The sequence below is a fragment of the Idiotropiscis lumnitzeri genome, chromosome 12, assembly GCF_059441095.1.
Source record: "Idiotropiscis lumnitzeri isolate Australia: NSW breed Sydney's pygmy pipehorse chromosome 12, RoL_Ilum_1.0, whole genome shotgun sequence".
Lineage (NCBI taxonomy): Eukaryota > Metazoa > Chordata > Actinopteri > Syngnathiformes > Syngnathidae > Idiotropiscis > Idiotropiscis lumnitzeri.
This window is the reverse complement of record NC_142402.1, coordinates 17,083,991-17,103,603: the sequence shown is the minus strand read 5'-3', so window position 1 is coordinate 17,103,603 and position 19,613 is coordinate 17,083,991. Positions and strand designations below refer to the sequence as shown.

At 40.7% G+C, this 19,613-nt stretch overlaps 2 protein-coding genes across 2 annotated transcripts in view; one reads left to right on the top strand and one right to left on the bottom strand.

The window, feature by feature from the left end:
* LOC148326241 (contactin-associated protein-like 4) overlaps nt 1–2,206 on the bottom strand; it is a 46,686-nt gene extending 44,480 nt beyond the window's left edge. The window contains exon 1 of the mRNA XM_088311684.1: nt 2,051–2,206. Within this exon, the coding sequence (XP_088167810.1) occupies nt 2,051–2,132 (82 nt within the window). The 5' untranslated portion in view covers nt 2,133–2,206. The remainder of the gene's footprint in view (nt 1–2,050) is intronic.
* An 11,877-nt stretch (nt 2,207–14,083) lies between these two features.
* On the top strand, nt 14,084–19,339 carry pold3 (polymerase (DNA-directed), delta 3, accessory subunit). Its single transcript, XM_088311733.1, has 12 exons — nt 14,084–14,243; nt 14,667–14,722; nt 14,815–14,914; nt 14,992–15,031; nt 15,115–15,247; nt 15,521–15,767; nt 16,299–16,371; nt 16,503–16,638; nt 16,900–17,006; nt 17,731–17,804; nt 17,879–17,963; nt 18,031–19,339. The coding sequence occupies exons 1-12, from the start codon at nt 14,169–14,171 to the stop codon at nt 18,213–18,215; spliced, it is 1,311 nt and encodes a 436-aa protein (XP_088167859.1). The 5' UTR covers nt 14,084–14,168; the 3' UTR covers nt 18,216–19,339.
* The last annotated feature ends 274 nt before the right edge of the window (nt 19,340–19,613 follow it).

Sequence of the window (19,613 nt, the reverse complement as noted above, 5' to 3'; positions counted from 1 at the left end):
TCATGCCAGATGGTCGAGTGAATTGCACGTGTATAGATCTATGGGTCTCAGTCGATACACAAGGTGCGTAGCTTTACAAGACGTCTCGTTTCTTTTGGGGGATATTTGGGACTTTAAAGTGTCGTGAAAATACGCTCTTGAAATATCCACACAGTATTGGGCATTACCTTCAAGTTGATCCAATTAGCCCATTAGCGTCACCCAAAAACGATACTGGACTACCAATACTCTGATACAAGCTTTCCCCATGCCGGAATCCCTTGGACAAAATATCAATATTGAAATAGTAGCCTTCCCGATAATGAAATCAATTCCCAGGAGAACGTATTGTGACTGCGATGCCAGCTGTTCCGATACTGGAATCGATTCCTTGGAGAAAATCCAGCCGTCCTGATCCTGGAATTGAAGAATTAGCAACTCAAGAGTTGTGGTAGGTCAGTAATGAAAAGCACTTCACGTTGTCGTTTCTGTATCCTGGTTGTGTTGTTAGCATTTTCACCTTAGCAGGCACATCATCGTCAGGCCTGAGGTCACAATTTTGTGCATTGGCTTCCCGCCTCCGTGTGGGGTTATTTTAGTAGCGCCGCGATAGCCTGACAGTGCCAGGGAAAAGCAAATAATTGAGCTGTGACAACATCATCATCTTCGTCCTCATCGCCCGCTAATCTACTACATTCTATATTCATAATCCTTGTGTTCATACATTGATCACAATGTCAGGAATTAATTGTGGAAATGCGTCAACATGGAAGCATCCGCTGTCCGAAATTATGTGGAAACGGTTCTTCAACCGATTCCCGGGAGAACATTTTGAAAACTCCAATTCAGGCCTTCGGTGTACAGTGATGAATTTCCAAGAGAAAACATTTGTTACCTGGTATCAGCCTTATTAAGACTGAAATGAAATAGTAACACTTGATTGCCAGCCTTCACCAAACTGGAACTGATTGACATTCACAGAATCAGAACTCCAATACCAGCTTTCGTTGTGCCCCAGGAGAAAATATCGATGATACTACCAGTCTTCATGATACTGGAATTGTCGTCTCCCCAAACCAGAAGCGATATCGACATCAATCTTGCCAAGTTTTTCTTGGCATCACATCGGTGAGGAAATATGTGTTGTTCATCATGTATTGTTCTAAATGTGTCATTTTGTTTCATTAATCAGCTTGGAGGCAGACGGCAAAGCAAAACTTTTTGCTGCATTTTGCCTCATGAAGCGCCAGCGCTGTGAAAAAAAAAAGGTTTTGCTGTCTTTGGTGCCCCCTGGCGGCCAGAAAAGCAGTTACATGCCCTCAAAAAACAGCCTTTTATATGTTTTTGTTCCTCCAGAGCGCGCACGCGCACGCACAAACACACGCGTACACACACGCACACAAAGAAATGATGAGCAAGAAGATGAAACAGATGGAGGAAGAAGAGGAGGCTGACGACACATTTTCACAGTCAGGAGGAAGAAGAGGAGACATCGAACGTAACCTCAGGGGGAAGAAGAAGAAAAGCCAGAAGAGAACAAATGACGTCCTAGATGCCTTCAACTTTTTTTTTTTTGCATCTCGACGAGCTACCTTCTGACCCTTTTGTGGATGACTCACTGCATGCGTGAAGGGTGAAGATGACGAGTAGATAAAATGCATCCTTATCATCCACATACTCAGCACACTTTATGGATGAGAAGATTAAGAACGTATCTATTTTAGCTCCATTGAAGATCCAAGACATGAGCTTTCAAGGTTCTAATTTGCATATCAAACATCAAAGAAATGAGCAAGTCCAACATTTTAATTGCAACTTTTCCCACTCGCCTCCCATTTTTAACACGCTCTCCTGTTTATTTGCGCGTAACAAAACGTGCGCAAAAGGACGCATGCACAAGTTTGCCACACCGAGCAAGCGCCGCGAAGTGGACCGAGCCTCGCGGTTGTACGCGAGCGGGACCGACACAGCGCCGCAGCGGGTCGCGCTCGCTGCGACTCCCGCGGTGCTCCGCCGGAGGGCAAGAAAGAGAAAGAAAAAGTGCGGAGATGAAAGCAGTGAGCATGCTCACCTTGCGCAAGAGTTCCGTCACACAGCAGCAACCAGAGCGCAAACATACAAATCCACATGTTTCCGCGTTGAGGTGCATCCATCGTGATGACAGGATGAGGAGGAGGAGGATGGTGCCGAGCCGTCTCCTCTTTGCTGCTTCTTCTCTTCTAGTGGTTGCAAGTGCGCTCTGAAGGAGGAGATGTGAGGGACAGCCAGAGGGGGGGGGGGGTGTAGAGTGAGAGAGAGGAGTGTGGAGAGAGAGGGCGATCAAGAGAGAGCAGAGCAAGAAAGAGGAGAATTAGAAGGAAAAACGTGAAAGATAGGCGCAGCGAGTTGGTAAATTGGAAAAAAAAGAAGAAATAAGATGGAGAGAATTAAGATGGGAGAGGCAGGTCGGAGAAAGCGAGAGAGGAAAGGTGGGCGAGAAAGGTGGCAAGTGTAAACAAAAAAAAGTGGGGTCGAGAGAAAGTGGGAGAGGAGAGATGTAAGAAGGGTTAGGAAGGAAGGAGAGCAAAAAAAAAGATGAGAACGAAGGAAGTGAAGGAAGGAGGTACAAAGAGAGATAAAAAAAGAAGGTAAAAGAGGTCGAAGATTAGAGAGAAAGGAATTATCCAATAGGTGGGAGGAAGGAAAGAGGGAGAGAGAAAGGGAATGTAACCAGGTGAGAGGAAAGAAGTTTGGTGACAGAAAAGGAAGGAACAAAGGAAGAAACAAAAGTGTCCTAGAGAGAAAATGTAAGAAGGTAGGAAAAATAAAGGAGAGCGGGAGAGACAGAGCAAATAAAGGAAGGACAGAGTGACATGGTGGCCATTGGGAATTTCAGGAGTTTCCCAAATGGCCTTTTTTTTTTTTTAATGCAACCCTCCAAACATTTTTTTTTTTAGAATTTGGGTTGCCATCTCTATTACGAGTCGACCCACAAAAAAGGTCTCAAGGCCCCAAACACAAAGCCGCTATTCTGCTTCAAAGCAGCCATTTTGAGGCGTAAACCTTTTATTCGTTCATTCAGTTCACGAATGAACTTGAGAGCCAGTTTTAACGAGCAAGGTGAAATGAGCTAGCCAAGTAGCAAGATTTTCTAAACCCGCAAAAAAGTCACGTGAAGCCAAGTTTGCAACAACACAGAAAGTCTGCCATTTTGGGGAAAATCATAGTTCACAATTTGGGGGGAAATTCAGCCCCCTGATGCCATTTCAACTTGACAAAATTGTAGAATTTGGGGAGAAAGACGTCTGCCGATTTATTTCTTAATGGCAGTTAAAAGTCATTTTGGCCATTTCCTTTAAAAATTTGACTCCTTGAAATGGTGTCCCAATTACTCGCAAATTAGAACGACGTACACTCGCCAGATGGACCCCACTTAATTTTAAAATTTAGGTGCCTCCCATAATCAACTCAATTCATTTCAAACTGCAAACATTTTGCAGACATTTCAGAGCCGGCAAGACGGAATGCATTTGATGCTGAGCTACTCAGGACATTTTCATGCTTCCTGCAATTTAGTTGAGCAGCTGCTTGGTCAAATTAAGGCTTTAAAGTCCCCTTCTGCTTTGGAAAAAAAAAAACAAATAAACAGCTGAAAGTCAATCCAAAGACTTTTGTTTGTTTAATGTGCTGGGGGGAAAGAAAAAGACAAAAAAAAAAAACAGCAAACGATTATTTTCACCCCCAGCTGAGGAATGTTTGTGCACTGGCTTTCTCATTGCGAAAAAAAAAACGAAATCGCTTGGATCTTCACAGCCAGTCAGAGTGCAAATGTGTCCGAGGGGCTCGATGAAGATGCTCGGCTTTATCTGAGCTGACGCGTCAGCAGCCTCCAAAGTGGACCAAGCGTCTGCGCCGCGATAAGCCGTCAATGTTTTATCCACGCCGCGCTCTTGGCATTTTATCTTGGATCAGACGCGCCTAAGACCGTTTTTGTCCATCCAAAAATCCCCCCCGTGTGCAGATTTGTTCTTTTATGCGAATGGAGGAACCACTGTGGATACTTTCTGCTTGCGATATTGATTCAGAGGATGAGGTCCTCAATAGAACTAGCGACTTGCTATGTTGGGGTGTAAGTTCTTAAGACAAAATCTTTTAATTCATTGAGTAGACTTTTTAACTCATGTAAACCTGAACTGAAATATTTCATCATTTTGCCGGTACAATTTGGATGAGATTCAAGCACAATGAAAGCCCAGAAATGGCCCAAAATAATCCGATTCAAACCAGAGTGGCAGACGTGTCTTTTTAGCCACGCCTTCTTTGCAATTCTTTTGTGGTTCAACTCATTATAGACACGCGTGCCAGATTTCAGGTTGCTAAGTTAAACTCGCTGGAGGGGCTGAATTTGAACCAAAACTCTCTCGCTGAGTTTTGTTTTAACGTTTTACGACGAATGAAAATATTGTTATGCCATGCTCCGCCTACATATGACAAAAACCCAGCTTTTTTATCGACATCCATTTTTGAATGTGCCGTAGTTCAAAATTGGTGCCAATGGCACAATTGAATAAATGCTCCAATTTATTTAGTTTAAAATTTTTAATTTCAAATAAATTTTCACATTTCGAACAATTGGGACATATGTTTTGGCTTTTTTTGTTTGTCTTTCTGAATGAATTCTGCCCAGCAACACGTGAACAAGAACAATTCAGTGGAATTAATTGCTGTTAAATGACTTTCAAAAGTGTTAGCTGTTTTATAAATTAAATTTAAAAAATATTTTTTTTATTAATTTTGTCCTGTTTTTTTTTCTATTTATATATATATATATATATATTTTTTAGGATTTATGCCAAGTCTGGTACATTTTAATTTGATTGTATTCCCCATTGCTGGGTGAAACATTATTTTGTGATTTTAATTTAGTTTTACGATTTTGGAGATTTCTTTTATTTTTGCTAGGTTTTTTTTTTTTTTTTTTTACATTGTCAGCATTTTAATGCTGAGTGTATACCAACAATGGTATTTTGTATTTATTTCTATGTTTTTGATGCGACTATACTGTTAATTTTTCCTTCCTATAAGAATACACGGTTCAAATTTGGTTGCATTCGAACAATTTTTTGGGGGAGAAGTTTGCGTTTGGAAATGGACCAGAACCAAAATGGATTATTTCTATTTAAATGAGATTATTTCCAGTATGATGAAATGTGTCAATTCTCAAAATCGCATTAAATCCAACTTCCTGTTTCTGTACAAATTCTGCCTGGCAGCAAGTGACCACAAAATATTTCATTGGTCCACTTTGCTGTTAAATAGCTGAAAAAAATAGTTCAAGCTTAAAACATACTTCTTGATATATCTTGACTATGTTTTATGTTACCTGCCAAGGGACTAAAAATGTAAATGAGCTATTTTGGTCGCCTGACCTGAATGACCCATCCCAGCTGTCAGTCAGTCTGTTGGCTCGTCAGCGCGTCCATCTCCCGTCAGCCGCTCGCTGCTCCCGTCGCTTTTCTCCCGGCTGGGTTACTTCCCGTCGCAGCTGACAAGCGCCTCATCCCCTTCGCCGTCTACAAACATCCATCAGCGAGGAAGAGGAGGAGGGGAAAGAAGAAGGAGGACGTTGGAGGTGTTGATGTCTTTCAGACGCCGGCAACAAAGCCTGATGGTCTGACCTCAATCTGGCGCCATACCCGCAACGTTCCACTTGCATTGTGTACGGACCGGCCCTTAGACTTCTTTGTTACAACCACCAGGGAGGGTTTCAGATAGCATTTTCCGATTTGGGGGATCGTGGGAATTTGCAGCGTTTCGATGTTAGTGAGCAGGTGTCGGCTAATTCCGATGAGGCCAATGACGTGTTTTGAGTTGTGGGTTGAAACGCTCTCCATTTAGCTGGCTGTCGGAGCAAATCATGCTAGAAGCCAGCAAGTCAGTATTGTTGCTTCTAACAAATTGATTTTCATCCCGATAACGCTCGCGATTTCATTCGATATTTGTAGGTTATCGTCATTAGCCGTGTTTTAAAAGTTGTTGCTAACGCTTGCTAGCACGCGGTCGGGGCTCATAGCATCGAGGCTAGGCTCCTTCTGAATTGTTTTTTTTTATTGTTTTCTTGTCATCAACAATGTCATGTCGTTATTATTAGGAAGAAATGTCGCGTCAGCTTGCGACACAACACGTGCGCGGCTCCAAGTGATGACGTCGCGGATCTAGCACGTTCCCATTTCTTTGGGCGATTGTTTTTTTTCCACCCTCCATTTTCCTACGACCCAAACAAGTTAAAGGAGGGTTGTAAAGACAAAGATAAAGCCTCAAGGCAATAACGAGACCAAGAATCAAACGGTGGACCTTCCAGTTACTGGATGATCCAAAAATCTTGCGTCATCACCCGTTCGCTAATCCCAAACAAACGATTCCTAATGGAATTTTCAATTGCCATCCTTGCTTACATGATACTCCTTTTAAAAAAAAAAAATGCCCGGTTGACTTCTCGCCCCATTTTTTTTTTTTGGGCGATGCCATTCACACGGCATGAAAAGAAAAAGATGAGAGAATGTCTGCTTTTCCAGGTCGTGCGAAAGAGGCCAGAGAGCAGAGTGCAGGTGAGTGTTGATGTGGAAAACGAGGCCCCTGCGGGAGATTTTCCTTTTGCCAGTTCTCCCACGTTTATCAGCTCACATACACACGGGCGCCCCCCCCGAGACGTCGGGCCTTTCTTCCGCCATGAAAGATGGAAGAAAGTGTAGGGGACAAAAGCGCCGCCGTGACACATGTAATTGTGCAACATGTGTTCGCTGCGTGTGATTGTGAAAAGGCGCACAAAGAGAAAATGAGGTCTTTTCTGCGGATTAGCGAGGAAGCTCGGTGTCACGCCGCAAACGGCCTCTGACACTCAAGTTAATTGCTTCTCGTCCTTCTGTGAGCACCTGAAAGCACGTTCAACACAACACACTTCTTAAGTAAAGACGTTTTTTTTTTCTTTCTTTTTTTTTGGAAAGAATATGACTTTCTTCTTGGAGAAATAACTGGACTATGTTTGTTCATCTTTTTTTTATGAAAAAAAAACCGACTGTTCTCATGTGAGTCAAAAAGTCACAAATGCGCTCATGAGATTACAATTTATTTCTTGATATAATTTTATTTTAAAAATATTTTTTCTAAAAAAACAAACAAAAGAAAAACAGAGTTCCCCCCAAAAAGGCAAATGAGACTCTTATTCTAAATTTATTCAACTTTTTTTTCTCAATAAAAAAAGTTTCCACCCAAAAATATTTAATATAGATTTTCAAAAAGAATTTGACTATTTGTGTTTTAAAAATGTTGAAAAATACTTAATAGTTAAAATGTTTATTCTAATAATTAAATTTTTAAGACCACAAATTTGACATTTTCACAAAAAAAAAGGTTGATGTTTTTTTTTTGTAAATGAATAACTATTTTTTTGCCGGACAAAATATATTCTTCTTTACTTTAATTTGTCTGTTTTATGAATTTGAAAAAAAAAGGCAACAACTTTAAAAACGTTTTTTTCCCAAATTATACTATTGAATTTTCTTTAAAAATGTTTTTTTTAAAAAAACTAAAAAAGTAACTTCAAAAAGATACGTACACATTTTTCTCCCAAGAAACGTTACGATAAACTGTGATTTTTATTTATTTATTTATTTATTTTTTATTGGGTGATTTGATTTGGATAATTGGGTGATGCATGTGATTTCACGTAGCATCAACGTTCCCGGCAGACAGCGTCATGACCCGCTCGCAATTCCCCACTCTCACTTTGGTGACAGATGACGTTCAGATGTTTACCGCCCAGGAAGGATGGCTCGCCCGTAGTGGTGGGCCCTCTCTCCGTTTCCGTAGCAACAAAGAGGATGGCCTGAAGGGACGCGACCTCGAGTTCCTTCTTTTTATTCTTACACACAAAGATATAAGCAAACAAAAACACTGAGTCACGTACTGTACAAAAGCAGCCACACACGAAAACACCAATTCACTCCAACACAAAATCGGTGTTTTTGTGTCATTGCACAACTTTTCAGGGGCTCTATTTTTATGGCAGACGCAAATCCGGCACGACACACTGTGTACTGTACATCTGCGCAGACGTGGGTTGGACAGAGTGATGGTCATTTTGCAGATGCGCACAAGCTAGCCAGGATCTTTAAAAAAAGGGGAGGCTTGCGCCATTGTGGGCGTAAACACAGACGACCTTATTTGCTCCGCTAATCAAAGCAACTTCTCTCATTTCCGTAAAATATATTCCAGCCATCGCAGGTTATAAGTGGTTATATTTACAACATAACAAGGAGAACAAGATAAGCACTGGCAATGGCAAGTGGTGGCAAGGAAGTAGTAATCTCCCGTCTTCTTTCCGCTTCTGATTCATCACGGTCATTGGATGAGCGCAGGAGGCGCCGCCCATCAACACTCACTCAGATGACGAAAAAAAAAAAAATCACAACAGCAGCGATGCTGACAGACAATCGTGATTGTGACAGAGAAAGGCTTTTTTTTCATCCACATTTGATATTTTATTTGACGGCATTGAGTCTTTTTCTTTTTTTGGAGTGTGTTTTGTTCCGCGTGTCATTAATTAGCTGCCAATCAGAGGCAGCTAAATCCGGCAGCAGTATAATTATTGGAGATAAGTGATTGACGGCTACATAGCTTTTAGAACATTGATTGACGGTTACGCGGCATCGCCAACGCCGATGCTTGGTTGGGTTTTTCATGCGTGAATGTTTCCCAGCGTGGAGCAAGCTACTTCCAAAAGAGTTGCAAGCGTAAAATACAACGGCCCTATCAAACTTACATGACAATATTACTCTATTATACGCGGTATGAGATACATTTTTTTTTTTGCATTTTATTAGATATACAATCTATTTTATTCATATATTATTATAAAGTGGAGCAAAAACAAATTCAACCCAAAGAAAATTATTGAAAAATTACTATATTTATTTATTCATTCATTTATTTATTTATTCATTTATTTATTTATTTTCCCGACCCCCCGTGGTCTCCAGTTCCCAAATCTCATCGGCACCCCTGCGACATCGGTTAGTTATGTAACTAACTGAATCACTCACTCATCTATCCAGCCGCACCTTCTGTAAACATCCGTTTGTCCATTCACATCCACGTATCTGGATTAAAAAGGAACGGAATTGTCGATCCGTCTCTCTATCACTCGACTTTGAATGCCGCAGACGTGTCAGTCCGACATCATTACCTGCTTGCAAACAGAAGAAGGGACTCAAAGGTCTCGTCCCACAATGCTTTGCGGTCCCGAAGCAAAGCGAGCGTGACCACGAGAATCCTTTGCAGCCACCGCGAAGCGTCTAATTGAGCCGACTGCTGTTCATTTGCATTTTTGCGCTGCGAGGACACTTCATCATCATGCCTGTGGCGTCCGAATGTGAGTCTGTGTTTAAAAGTGTGTCGTAATGATGCGAGAGCGTCTACTTAACGACGCGTGAACGCGCGCGCGTGCGGTGAGCAGGCGTGAAGCCACTTTCATTTGAGAACACAATCTGTTAGCGACTTCGGCGTCCGCGCAGTGCCGATCGCCAAAACAAAAGGACATTGTTTCTTACGTCGCTACTTCTTCAGAAATTTGCATTTGTGAGCCACGCGAGGTGTTGCTTGGCTGTTCCGGGCTCAAAGTTTTCACGAAGGAACAAGTTTTGTGTGAATCTCGAGGCTTTAGCGCAAACTTTTGGGCAAGTCACAGATGGGACAGATGAGGTGCAAGAAAGAGCAAAATGTTCAAAAATGACTCCAGAATTTGTTAAAATTGCCATTCATTAAAGTGGAAGTCAAATCAATGTTTTCTATGATTCTCATTATATTCTACATTCTGATTAATATTGCGTTTTTGGAATATGAATTAAGCGGAAAAATGCATCCATTTTCGTCCATCTCAATCCGCGGCCATTTTGCATTGCGTTGTCACTTGCTGTCGACTGAAAATGACCTCACAGTCCCCGAAGGATCCGGGAAATGACCGTCATGACCAGGTGTGGGCAAACTTTTTGATTGGTGGGCCACAATGGGTTCTAAAATTTGGACCAGGAGCAGATGGATGGAGTCTTTTGGTAACGAAAAAAAAAAATCATTTAATTTGAACAAAAGTGTTACAACAAAATATCTGTCTTTGACACACCACAGTATTCAGAAAATAAAACATTAACAAGGTTTATTTAATTTTTTTCAAGTTCGGCGGGCCGGATTAAAACGTTTAACGGGCCGGAAATGGCCCCCGGGCCGTAGTTTGCCCACACCTGGTCATGACTCACCTGTTGTCTGGGTTTGGTCATGTGATGTTTGCAATCCGAACAGGGGAGGCGCCACATAGGAGTGGCCGACAACAACAACAAAAATCTACGGCAACATTTCACAATGAAGAACTTCAAATTATGTGAACGTACAGAAAATGGACCTAACATGGTTTGCATGAGACCGTTACTCGTAATTCCTGGGAGAAAACGTTTTTAAAAAATACACACGAGATTGTGCTCAACCAAGTTTTACTTTAATAGGATTTAAATGTTCTTTTTTTTTTTTTATTATTTGGATGAAAGATGTCACCGTATAAACGTTTATTTCTTCCTCCAGTAATTGTAGCTACATGTTTTTCCATCAGACGGCGCTACATTCTGATTGCCTCGAACATTTCAAATCCTCCTTGATGGATTCTTTTATGAGACATGTTTGGCAGTAAAAAAAGCGAATAAATAACATTTGCGCTATGCTGCGCATTTAAATGGCCGTGTCGACATTTACAATCTCCCTGCCTGCGATGATAACACGTTTGTCAGAGCAGAACAGGTATCTGCCCCCCAGACAAGCATAATGAATACGTTAAATGTGTTTCATTCCACGAGCAGATGCCAATGCCGAGCATATTTTTTTTCTTGCGCTCGGCTGCCGGAATCCCTCAAATCAACATCCTGATGAGTTGCAGGATTGGAGAAAAAAAAAACACTCTTTAAATCCACATTTCAGTCACAAATTCAACTCGTGCGAAAGGGGAAGGCCACGGGCGAGGTCAGTCGTCCCGCTGGCAAATGTAATCTTTGCCACGATCAAATCTTATTGCTGTGAATAGTTCGACGGGGTTAAATGAAAAATCCTCAAAAATAAAAATACTGCCAAGACAGAAGGAGGATCAATTATTTTACAGTTTCAGATTGGGTGTTTTAGTTTTCAGGACAAAAAGAGAATGGTGGTCCAAAAGTGGACAGATGGGCTTTTCACATCTGAAGCACATTGTCGGAAAATGGACATACTTGATTTTTTCTTGAATTGGATATACAGTATATATTTGAATTTGACATTGCATTCTTGTAAAATGGCTGCATATCATTTTTAAACTTTTTTTCATCTTCTGAAGTAGAAAGGCACGCTTTTCATAGCGTGGTCATAAAATGTCCAGAACATTCGTCGTGAAAAGAACTCTCAGTCCTTTGCTCTCATAATATGTACATTCAAGGTTTCTTATGTCACGTTTGCATAAACAACTGGACTGCTCTGGTTTTGTGTCTTAGAAGACAAAAGTTTCTCCTTTCGCCAGTTCCGTTGGTCAGGGCGTGCCTCCAACTTGGTGCATCAAAAATTGCGTTTGGCACACCGATTTAGTCCGAACCAAGCCTTGTTGCTCCGTTTCTCAGATGAGAGGCGACACGCCGTCGAAGACAAACGCAGCAGTCCAGTTGCCGTCGACTCGATGACCTGAGATTAAATTGATCTGGATTAATGAAAATATTCGCACTTTATGTCAACAGTCCTTGGTCATACGTGGTTTTCATGACTTTGACGTGAGCTCAAACGGGAACAGAATGTTGGATTCAATGCACAACCCCTTTTTTATTTTTTTATTTATTTATTTTTTGTCATGCATTGTTAAAAAGGTCATAATTGTGATTGTGTTTATGCTCGCGGGTTATTACGGCCCCTTGCTATCGATTTGTTGGCGCTCCAAAGAACTGAGTGACTGGAGGTGGTGTTATTACTCAGGCCACAAACGACACCAAAAAGCTGTTGTGAGACCTGAAGTCCGCCTCAGACCGATCGATCCCGTCGCCCGTGATTGGCTGCAAGTTAAAGTTCATTTCACTGTGAAAAGAACATCAAGTAATGGGGCCCTCGGAGACACCGCCGCACGCATCCAATGAACTGGACAGTCAACCTGCCGCACTCTGGAGACTTCACTTGATATTTTTGCTGAAGTCGGGCACCCCCCCCCCTCCGCTCCCAGCGCTGGCAGTCCAATCGCAGGTAGCCAATGCAGTAACCCGGATAAAAGCAAGCTCCATCGGGATAAAGCTAGGCCGTCAATTTGACCCAAGCCCAGGTTAGCAGAATGAAAAAGACAAGGTCCGACTTCCAAAAAATTATCTTTCTTTTTTGAGTTGACACTTTTTAAAACAAGTCAGTCTGACTTGACAATTAAACTGATGGCTAATATCCGTCAAATTGTCAAAATAACAATTTTTTGGGTTCATTTATTTCCGGTGGGAAGAAAATGCAAATGAGGTGAAAACAAGTGCAACTGATGATGAATAAACGTGTGCAGGTGGCTCATATCAATTGCAACTCTTCTAATATGGTCATTAATAAACGCAGATAATCTTCTTCGCCTTTGGGATTTTCTGGACTTTATTACCACCACATTGACTTCTCATTTCCTGTCCCACGCACTTAGATCATCTCATCATTTTTCTTTGGTGCCGGTTTCCTTCTCGCCTCCTATAATAACGTTGGAAAAGTGCGGCGGCCATTCCGAGTGAATAAGTCATGAACGTTAACAAGCGGCCGTGGAAATTGCAATAAAAACACCCCCCAAGCCCTCCCACTCGCCTCTTTTTTTTTTTCCGACAGAATCATTTCAAGGTTCACGCGCCTTGTTAATTTGCCGCCGTCGTGTTTTTTTGCTCGGATGACTGCGGTGACGCGGAAGTAATTGCTGGCGTATGCAATTTACAACACCGTGGAATGAAATTAGCTCTTTCGAAGCCTCCATTAAATAAAAAAAAGGAGCAAATTGTCTCACAGTAATTTCACAGGAAGCCAATGGTGAGATTCAAAAGTTTTGTGATAAATTGACTTTCTTTTTTGTGATGGGGTATCATTCGCTGGTGGAGAATAATCGCAGGAACGTTACAATGGCCTGCAGTGCCCAATCCCAAAGTACCTGGACCTATAAAAAGTACAATACTTCCACCCTCCTCGAACCTAGTCTTCTTTTGGCTCGGCAAGAACAAAATTTCAATTCTAGCTCCCAAAGGAAATGTCAATTACTCAAACTTTCAAACGGTGTGCTTCCTCAGTTTCACTGCTTTAAATTGTTTGAATGTTATTCTGCAATAAGTTGATGAGAATGAACAATTTGATGACAAATGGGCTTTTTTTTTTGCACGCAGCCCTGCAGAAAGAGTCAATGGCCCAGAAAATGTTTGGCTTCTTGTTAAATGTGTGTGCGTGAGAGTTGAGACACAGGGAGAAAATGATGAACAAGCAGAGTTGATCTTGTAAATGAAGCCGCAGCTGCTCGGAGAGCTTTTAAAATCGAGGAAACGATGACAATTTATCATCTTTTTTACTAGCCGAGTGCATGAGTTTCATTTGCAGTGTGGACATTTTCAGGAAATTAAGTAATGCTGAAAAAGGATCGTTAGATGACTTGTGAATGTTTCACATTGTAAGCAAAACAACGATTGGATTGGAATTTGATATTTTATTTATTTTAAACGTTTGTTTTAGTATAGTTTTTAAGCAACTGGCCCTAGCTATTTTATAGTATATATTTTATGTTATTTTAATTCTTCAATTATTTTTCCAATGATAAAAGTATATGTTTTAATCCACTTATCTATGTTCTTTCTGATTCTTTTTCTTACTCTTATTATTTTCTCTATTTTATTAGTTTATTCTTTGTATTGTATTGTATTACAAGTTGTTAACCTGTATTGTTTCATTTTTGTTCATTTTAATTCTTGTTATTGTTTTATATTGTCGTTGCTGGTATGTATGATCCATAAAAAAGAGCATTGTTTTTATAATGCAATTCGATTTATGGCAGACGCAACTAATGCACCGGAAGTGAGAAGCGCGCATGCGTGCTCACGTGTTCGGCTGTACAGGAAGTAAATAAAGAGTCTTCCCGCGTAGTCGCGCGCTTTCGAAACGAGCCCTCAATGCAGTTAATTAACGACATGGACGAACTTTACCTGGATAACATCGACGAGTACGTCAATGACCACGACAAGATAGTAAGAACGATTTGGTGATGCTGTCACGTTCCTTGTTAGTATTCTTGCGACGTTTCAACCACGTTAGCGTCGGCGTGTGGAGCTGCCGAATGTCCATTGACAAAACTGGACAATTAAAGTAAATCTAGATAGAATGCTTTTAACATGACAAGTTAACCACAATGTTCAAAATCATATTGGTTTGCATGCAATTTGGATTCATTCGGCTTTGGTTTGATCTGAAAAGACGTTCATTCTATCGAAAATGACCCGAAACGCTAAACTGCTACTTTGCAGACTGGCACTAGTTTGAATGGAACAAACTCGGCTCAAAATTGAGACATTTCTATTTTAAAACATCCCCGTAATATCAACAACACTCCCCGATATTGCAATATTGGGTATGATTTAATAACAATTGCACGTCTGTTTAATTCTGAACAGGTTACATATAAATGGCTGAGTCTCACTCTTGGAGTCCATGTCAACACAGCTAAACAGTGAGTCCTTTTTTACCCCCTTTTAACATACAATGTCATTAACGTCAAAATGACCAAAAGTAATATTTTATTTTATTTTCTTCTTTACCCAGAATGCTCTTTCACTACCTGGACCACAAGAGGAAGGAGAGCTCGGCTCAGCTCCATGCGACCTACTTGGTGTCGGGAAAGTGTGTGGACAATGGTCACACGGTGGGCTCAAGCAACTCAAATCCTACTGTTCTTAGCATGATTTCTGATTATTTAATCATGTATTGTTTCTTTACCAGAGTCACAAAGTGTCAGTGGTGCGCGAGGAACAACTAGAAGGTGTGTAATTTCATCTGCATTTTATGAATCCTGTAGATAAAAATGTGCATTCAATGTTTGTTTTTTTTTGTTTGTCTTTGCAGACTTCAAGTCCAAGATGAGTTTGATCGTGAGCGTGCACGTTTACAGCGTCCAGAAAGCTCTGCTGAAGGACAGCGGGCCGCTCTATGCCGTCGACTACGACACCTTCAAAGACAACCTGCTCAGCTGCAGCAAGTACGTCGTTCTCAATCAGATGTTTTCCTCCACCACAATTTTTTATTCATTTATTTTTTTATTTGTAGAAAAAAAAAACAAAGCAAATGTTCATGGCCCTCTCAATACTACTACCCCCCTCTAGCCCCTTTGGCCCTAATAAATGACCACAGAAAATGTTACATTTAGACATCAGTTCCCACGCCGTAAACACCTACTGCACCTTAAAAACATCCTCATTCCTGGCTTTCACCTGCATGTGTGATGAGAGAGTTTGTGTTTTGCTTGTTGCAGGTATAGCGCCATCCGGTGTTCCAGCGCCGTGCCCATGTCCTCGGTGGAGCGTAAAGCGCAGCAAGCTCCACCTCCTTCTGTTCCAGAGCCTCAACAGATCAAGAAGCCTTCCGCTAACGGCGACGCTGCTTCCAAAGCCAAGCCGGCCAAAGGCATCATGGGAATGTTCGCTGGTAAAGCTGCAGCGTCTAAGAGGCTAGATGGCGTCAAAGAAGTGAAAACAGAGCATCCGGAGGCAGCAGCTGAGGTTTGTCGAATTTACGCAAACCTTCGTAGCTGATCAGTTCCTTTTGTACTGAAGCATTATAGCTATACGATTTTAACAAATCAGGTTTATTCAAGTGTATGTTACAAAACTATTTCACTTATTCCATTAAAAAAAACAAAACGACTTACAATCTTGAGCCTACATAATGTCGCATGGCTCCTGCCGAGGCGAAGTTGTCCAACATATTTCTGGCAGCTCGAGAAAGTTAATAGATTTGTTCCATATTTTTTTCAACATTTTGAATTTGTTAATAATCTGTGAAAATAACAAATGACATCAAGACAGCGCAATAGTGTTGATTTTGGACAAAAAGGATATCATCGACCATATTTGGAAAGAGGAGGTTTCTGGCATCGATAGTAGTTTACTTTTGAAAAATCACACCGAACAAAAATGTGACAAAAAGTAGAAGCAATTGTAAGCACTTTCAACTGTTTTGTCTGTCGGCATAGATAGATGAACAAAGATGTATGATTCATATTTTTTATTTTTCTACATATTTTTTTTTAGGCGGATGTCCCAAAAGGTAAAGGATCAGCAAAGTCCAATCACATGATGAACTTCTTTGACAATCAAAGCACGAGTAAGTGAACCATGAATTCTGTTCAAATAAAAAAAAAAAAGCTCAAATTCAGGAGCTTCTTTTGTGTACCACACACAAACCGATGTGGAATATTTCTAAAATGCTAAGTAAATCATCTCTCTTGATTTCAGAGAAACCTGTGAAGAAAGAAGAAGAAGAAGAAGTGGCAGTGGAGTCCTCGTCGTCGGAACTACGACAGCCGGAAAAAGCGCAAGGAGTAAAGGTCACGACGGAACCGCCGAAGCACAACAAGAAAGATTCAAGAAGGTTTGTGACAGCGTGTGATGACCGGGCAATTCATTAGGTACACCCTCGAAATGTGATCAATACAAAAATGTTGCCGGTTTGTCTTCTATTTTTGAGGTTGTTTCATATTGTTCAGTCACTGACTGTTCATGCGTGCTCGCTTTTGAGACTTCTGAAGCATCAATAATCACGAGATTGTGTACCTAGTAAAAGCGACTGGCAAAGGAATTTATTTTTATAATTAATCTCTTGCAGCATACTAACATTTTTTTCCCCTTGTAGCAAATCCAAACGTCTGCAGAGTTCTGACAGTGAGGAGGAGAAAATGGAGAAGAAGAAGCGGCGAAGGATCAAGAAGCCTGTGCCTGACAGCAGCGAAGACGAAGACGGTAAAAAGAACGTCTTACTGTTCTTCCTGGTTGGGCCGAACTGTTCCGGTCCTGTAGGTTGCTGTCATGCACATAACACAGCATGGATGCCAAATGGAACACAGACAGTTTTCTGCCGGACTCGCATGGTCACTGCACCCCATAAAACCCCGAAGCAAGTGGACTGTAACCGTAACAGCTAAAAGAAAAATGACTTAATTTGTACCTTTTGTCTGGAATTGCGTTGAAATTTGATTTCATTTTTAAACAGGATTTTTCCAATACATTTTTTTTATTGCCTTCTTAGATTCAAATTTTTTTTTTTTTTATCGATTTCTTTATGGCTATTCAAGATTTCCTTTTATTAAAAATTGCTTCATAAATTAAATTATTCCACTATAAGTTTGCACATGAAAATGCCATTAAATGGTGTTCAAATTTTATGAAGTAGTCCTAGTGACTAAATATTTATCCCCCCAAAAAAGGTCCTTGTGTCTCTCGGAAGTACTGTACCTTTTGTCCTTAGAAAATATAACAACTAAATATAATCTAATAAAAATGTATGAAAAAAAAAAAAGATTTTTGAGATTTTTTTTTTTTAAAGAAGGTATTTTATTTATTTATTATATATTTAAAGAAAAAGATCATAGCCATCTGGTTAAATTGTAATTGTAAGGTGATATATAAATTTACTTTATGATGCAAAATCGCTAAATATTCCAGTAAAAATGAAAATTGTCTCCAGTCATTCCAGATTCACCGCCACCAGCGGCTGTGAGAGAAGCGCCACCAGCTCCCGCAATGGAACCCGCTACACATGTAATTATGACAATGACTTTTATGCCTCACTTGTAACTCATTCAGATAAAGCAGAAATGTTTCTTTCTTGACAGCCGGGACTCTCTGAGACAACTAAAATACGCAAGCGCAGACGTGTCTTCAAGTCTCGAACCTTCGTGGATGAAGAAGGTTGCATCGGTAAGCAAATTACAAAATATCAACTATCTCGCACGTTTGTGGCTCTGATTCTGTTTTGTGGTTGCAGTGACAGAGAAAGCATACGAGAGCGAGTCATACTCGGAAGACGAAAGCGCCGCCAAGCAAGCGGCGATGAAAAATCAGGCCAAAGCAAAAACGTCGGCGAGCAACGACAAGAAAAGTCAGAAGAAATCTACAGAGAACAAAACCACGAAGCAAGCTTCCATTATGGGATTTTTCCAAAAGAAGTGACGGACAAACGCATCCATGTACAAACACACACTCACACAGTCGTTCGCCAGAAGCAGAAGTGATAAAACTCAATAAACACTCGTGGAAAAAATGTTTGTGTTGATGGTTTATACTGATCTGATAGCAAATCTGAATCAGCTGCGGAGGATATATGCTTCAATGTTACAGATAGCATCAGAGCCAATTTCGTTCAAATTGAATGTGAAGAGCGTGACTATTTTTTTAATATTATCAAAATTAAATCATCTAAATCAGGGAAGTGGTCAAATGTAATTATGAGCATGTTTCTTACTTTCCTTTACGAAACTCACGATTCGGCACCTGTGGACTCGGACATTTGCAGATTTTATTTTTTCAATATTTAAAATTTTGGTGGGACAGCTCCCGTTTTTGTGGGAAACGCAAATTGGTTTTCCGAAAGCATTTCAGCGGGCTTCAATTATTTGCGGATTTATATGTCCGTAAATATAAACAATTTCCCCCCAAACTACATTTATTAAACAATGTAAACATTTTCTCTTTTTTTTTTTCTTGTCCTGGGAAAGATTTGCTCAAAGAAAAAAATACCCAAAATGAGCTAGAGCTACTGATCTCCACTAGGATTGTAAACATTGCGCTCACACGGGTGGCAAATCTGGATCAGATCATAAGTCAACATTTATGTTACCACTCCAACAGCATCGAAATCCAAATTAACTTAGTTTTGACCGTTTTCGAGGGTGTGTGTGCAGGATGAGGGTGCGCTACATTTGTGGGGATAATGATGGGGTGCACGGCTGACAAAGTGTGAAAGTCTGCTAAAGAACGTTAACTGTGTGAAATGGCCTGAGCTAGACAGTACTTTAGATTTTTTGCTACTGTGCTTGACACCGCTGGTTGTATATGCAGGTTGGGAGCTGACACACATGCAGCAACAGCATTGGACACACCCTTGAGGCGAGAGCACAAACGAGCCTGGTAGAACTGGTCTTTCCCAAGAGGAAAATGATCTGTCGGGGAGTGGTTTAAAAAAAAGAAAAATGCCAAGAGGCCTCCCTCGCTCTGTTGCCTGCTGAAGTTTTTGGCTAGGGCACCTAAAGACAGCTGAGTCACAGCACATGGAAAAGATCCTCTTTTGCACTACACAATAGCGCCAGTATTACTGCTATTGCAATTTTCTTCTTGCTTTCAACATTTTTAAAGTCGGAATAATGTTCATTTACACATCTGATATTTTGGTAATCTGAGGTTGGTTTATGTATTGTATAATGATATATTCATCAAATTCATTTGGTTTAATCTTAATCTTCCATTATACCTCTACAAACAAGTATTTAAAGTGAACATTGACGGGTTTTGTCAATATTATGGATTTTTACCTTTATTAGTAAATTAATGAAAAAAATGGACTGGCTGAAT

What these genes read in the sequence shown, in the direction of transcription:
- pold3 (XM_088311733.1), top strand. Translation starts at nt 14,169, where the DNA reads ATGCAGTTAATTAACGACATGGACGAACTTTACCTGGATAACATCGAC. An exon ending in GTGTGGACAATGGTCACACG is followed by an intron (nt 14,915 to 14,991) that starts GTGGGCTCAAGC and finishes TTTCTTTACCAG; the next exon opens with AGTCACAAAGTGTCAGTGGT. An exon ending in AACCTGCTCAGCTGCAGCAA is followed by an intron (nt 15,248 to 15,520) that starts GTACGTCGTTCT and finishes TGCTTGTTGCAG; the next exon opens with GTATAGCGCCATCCGGTGTT.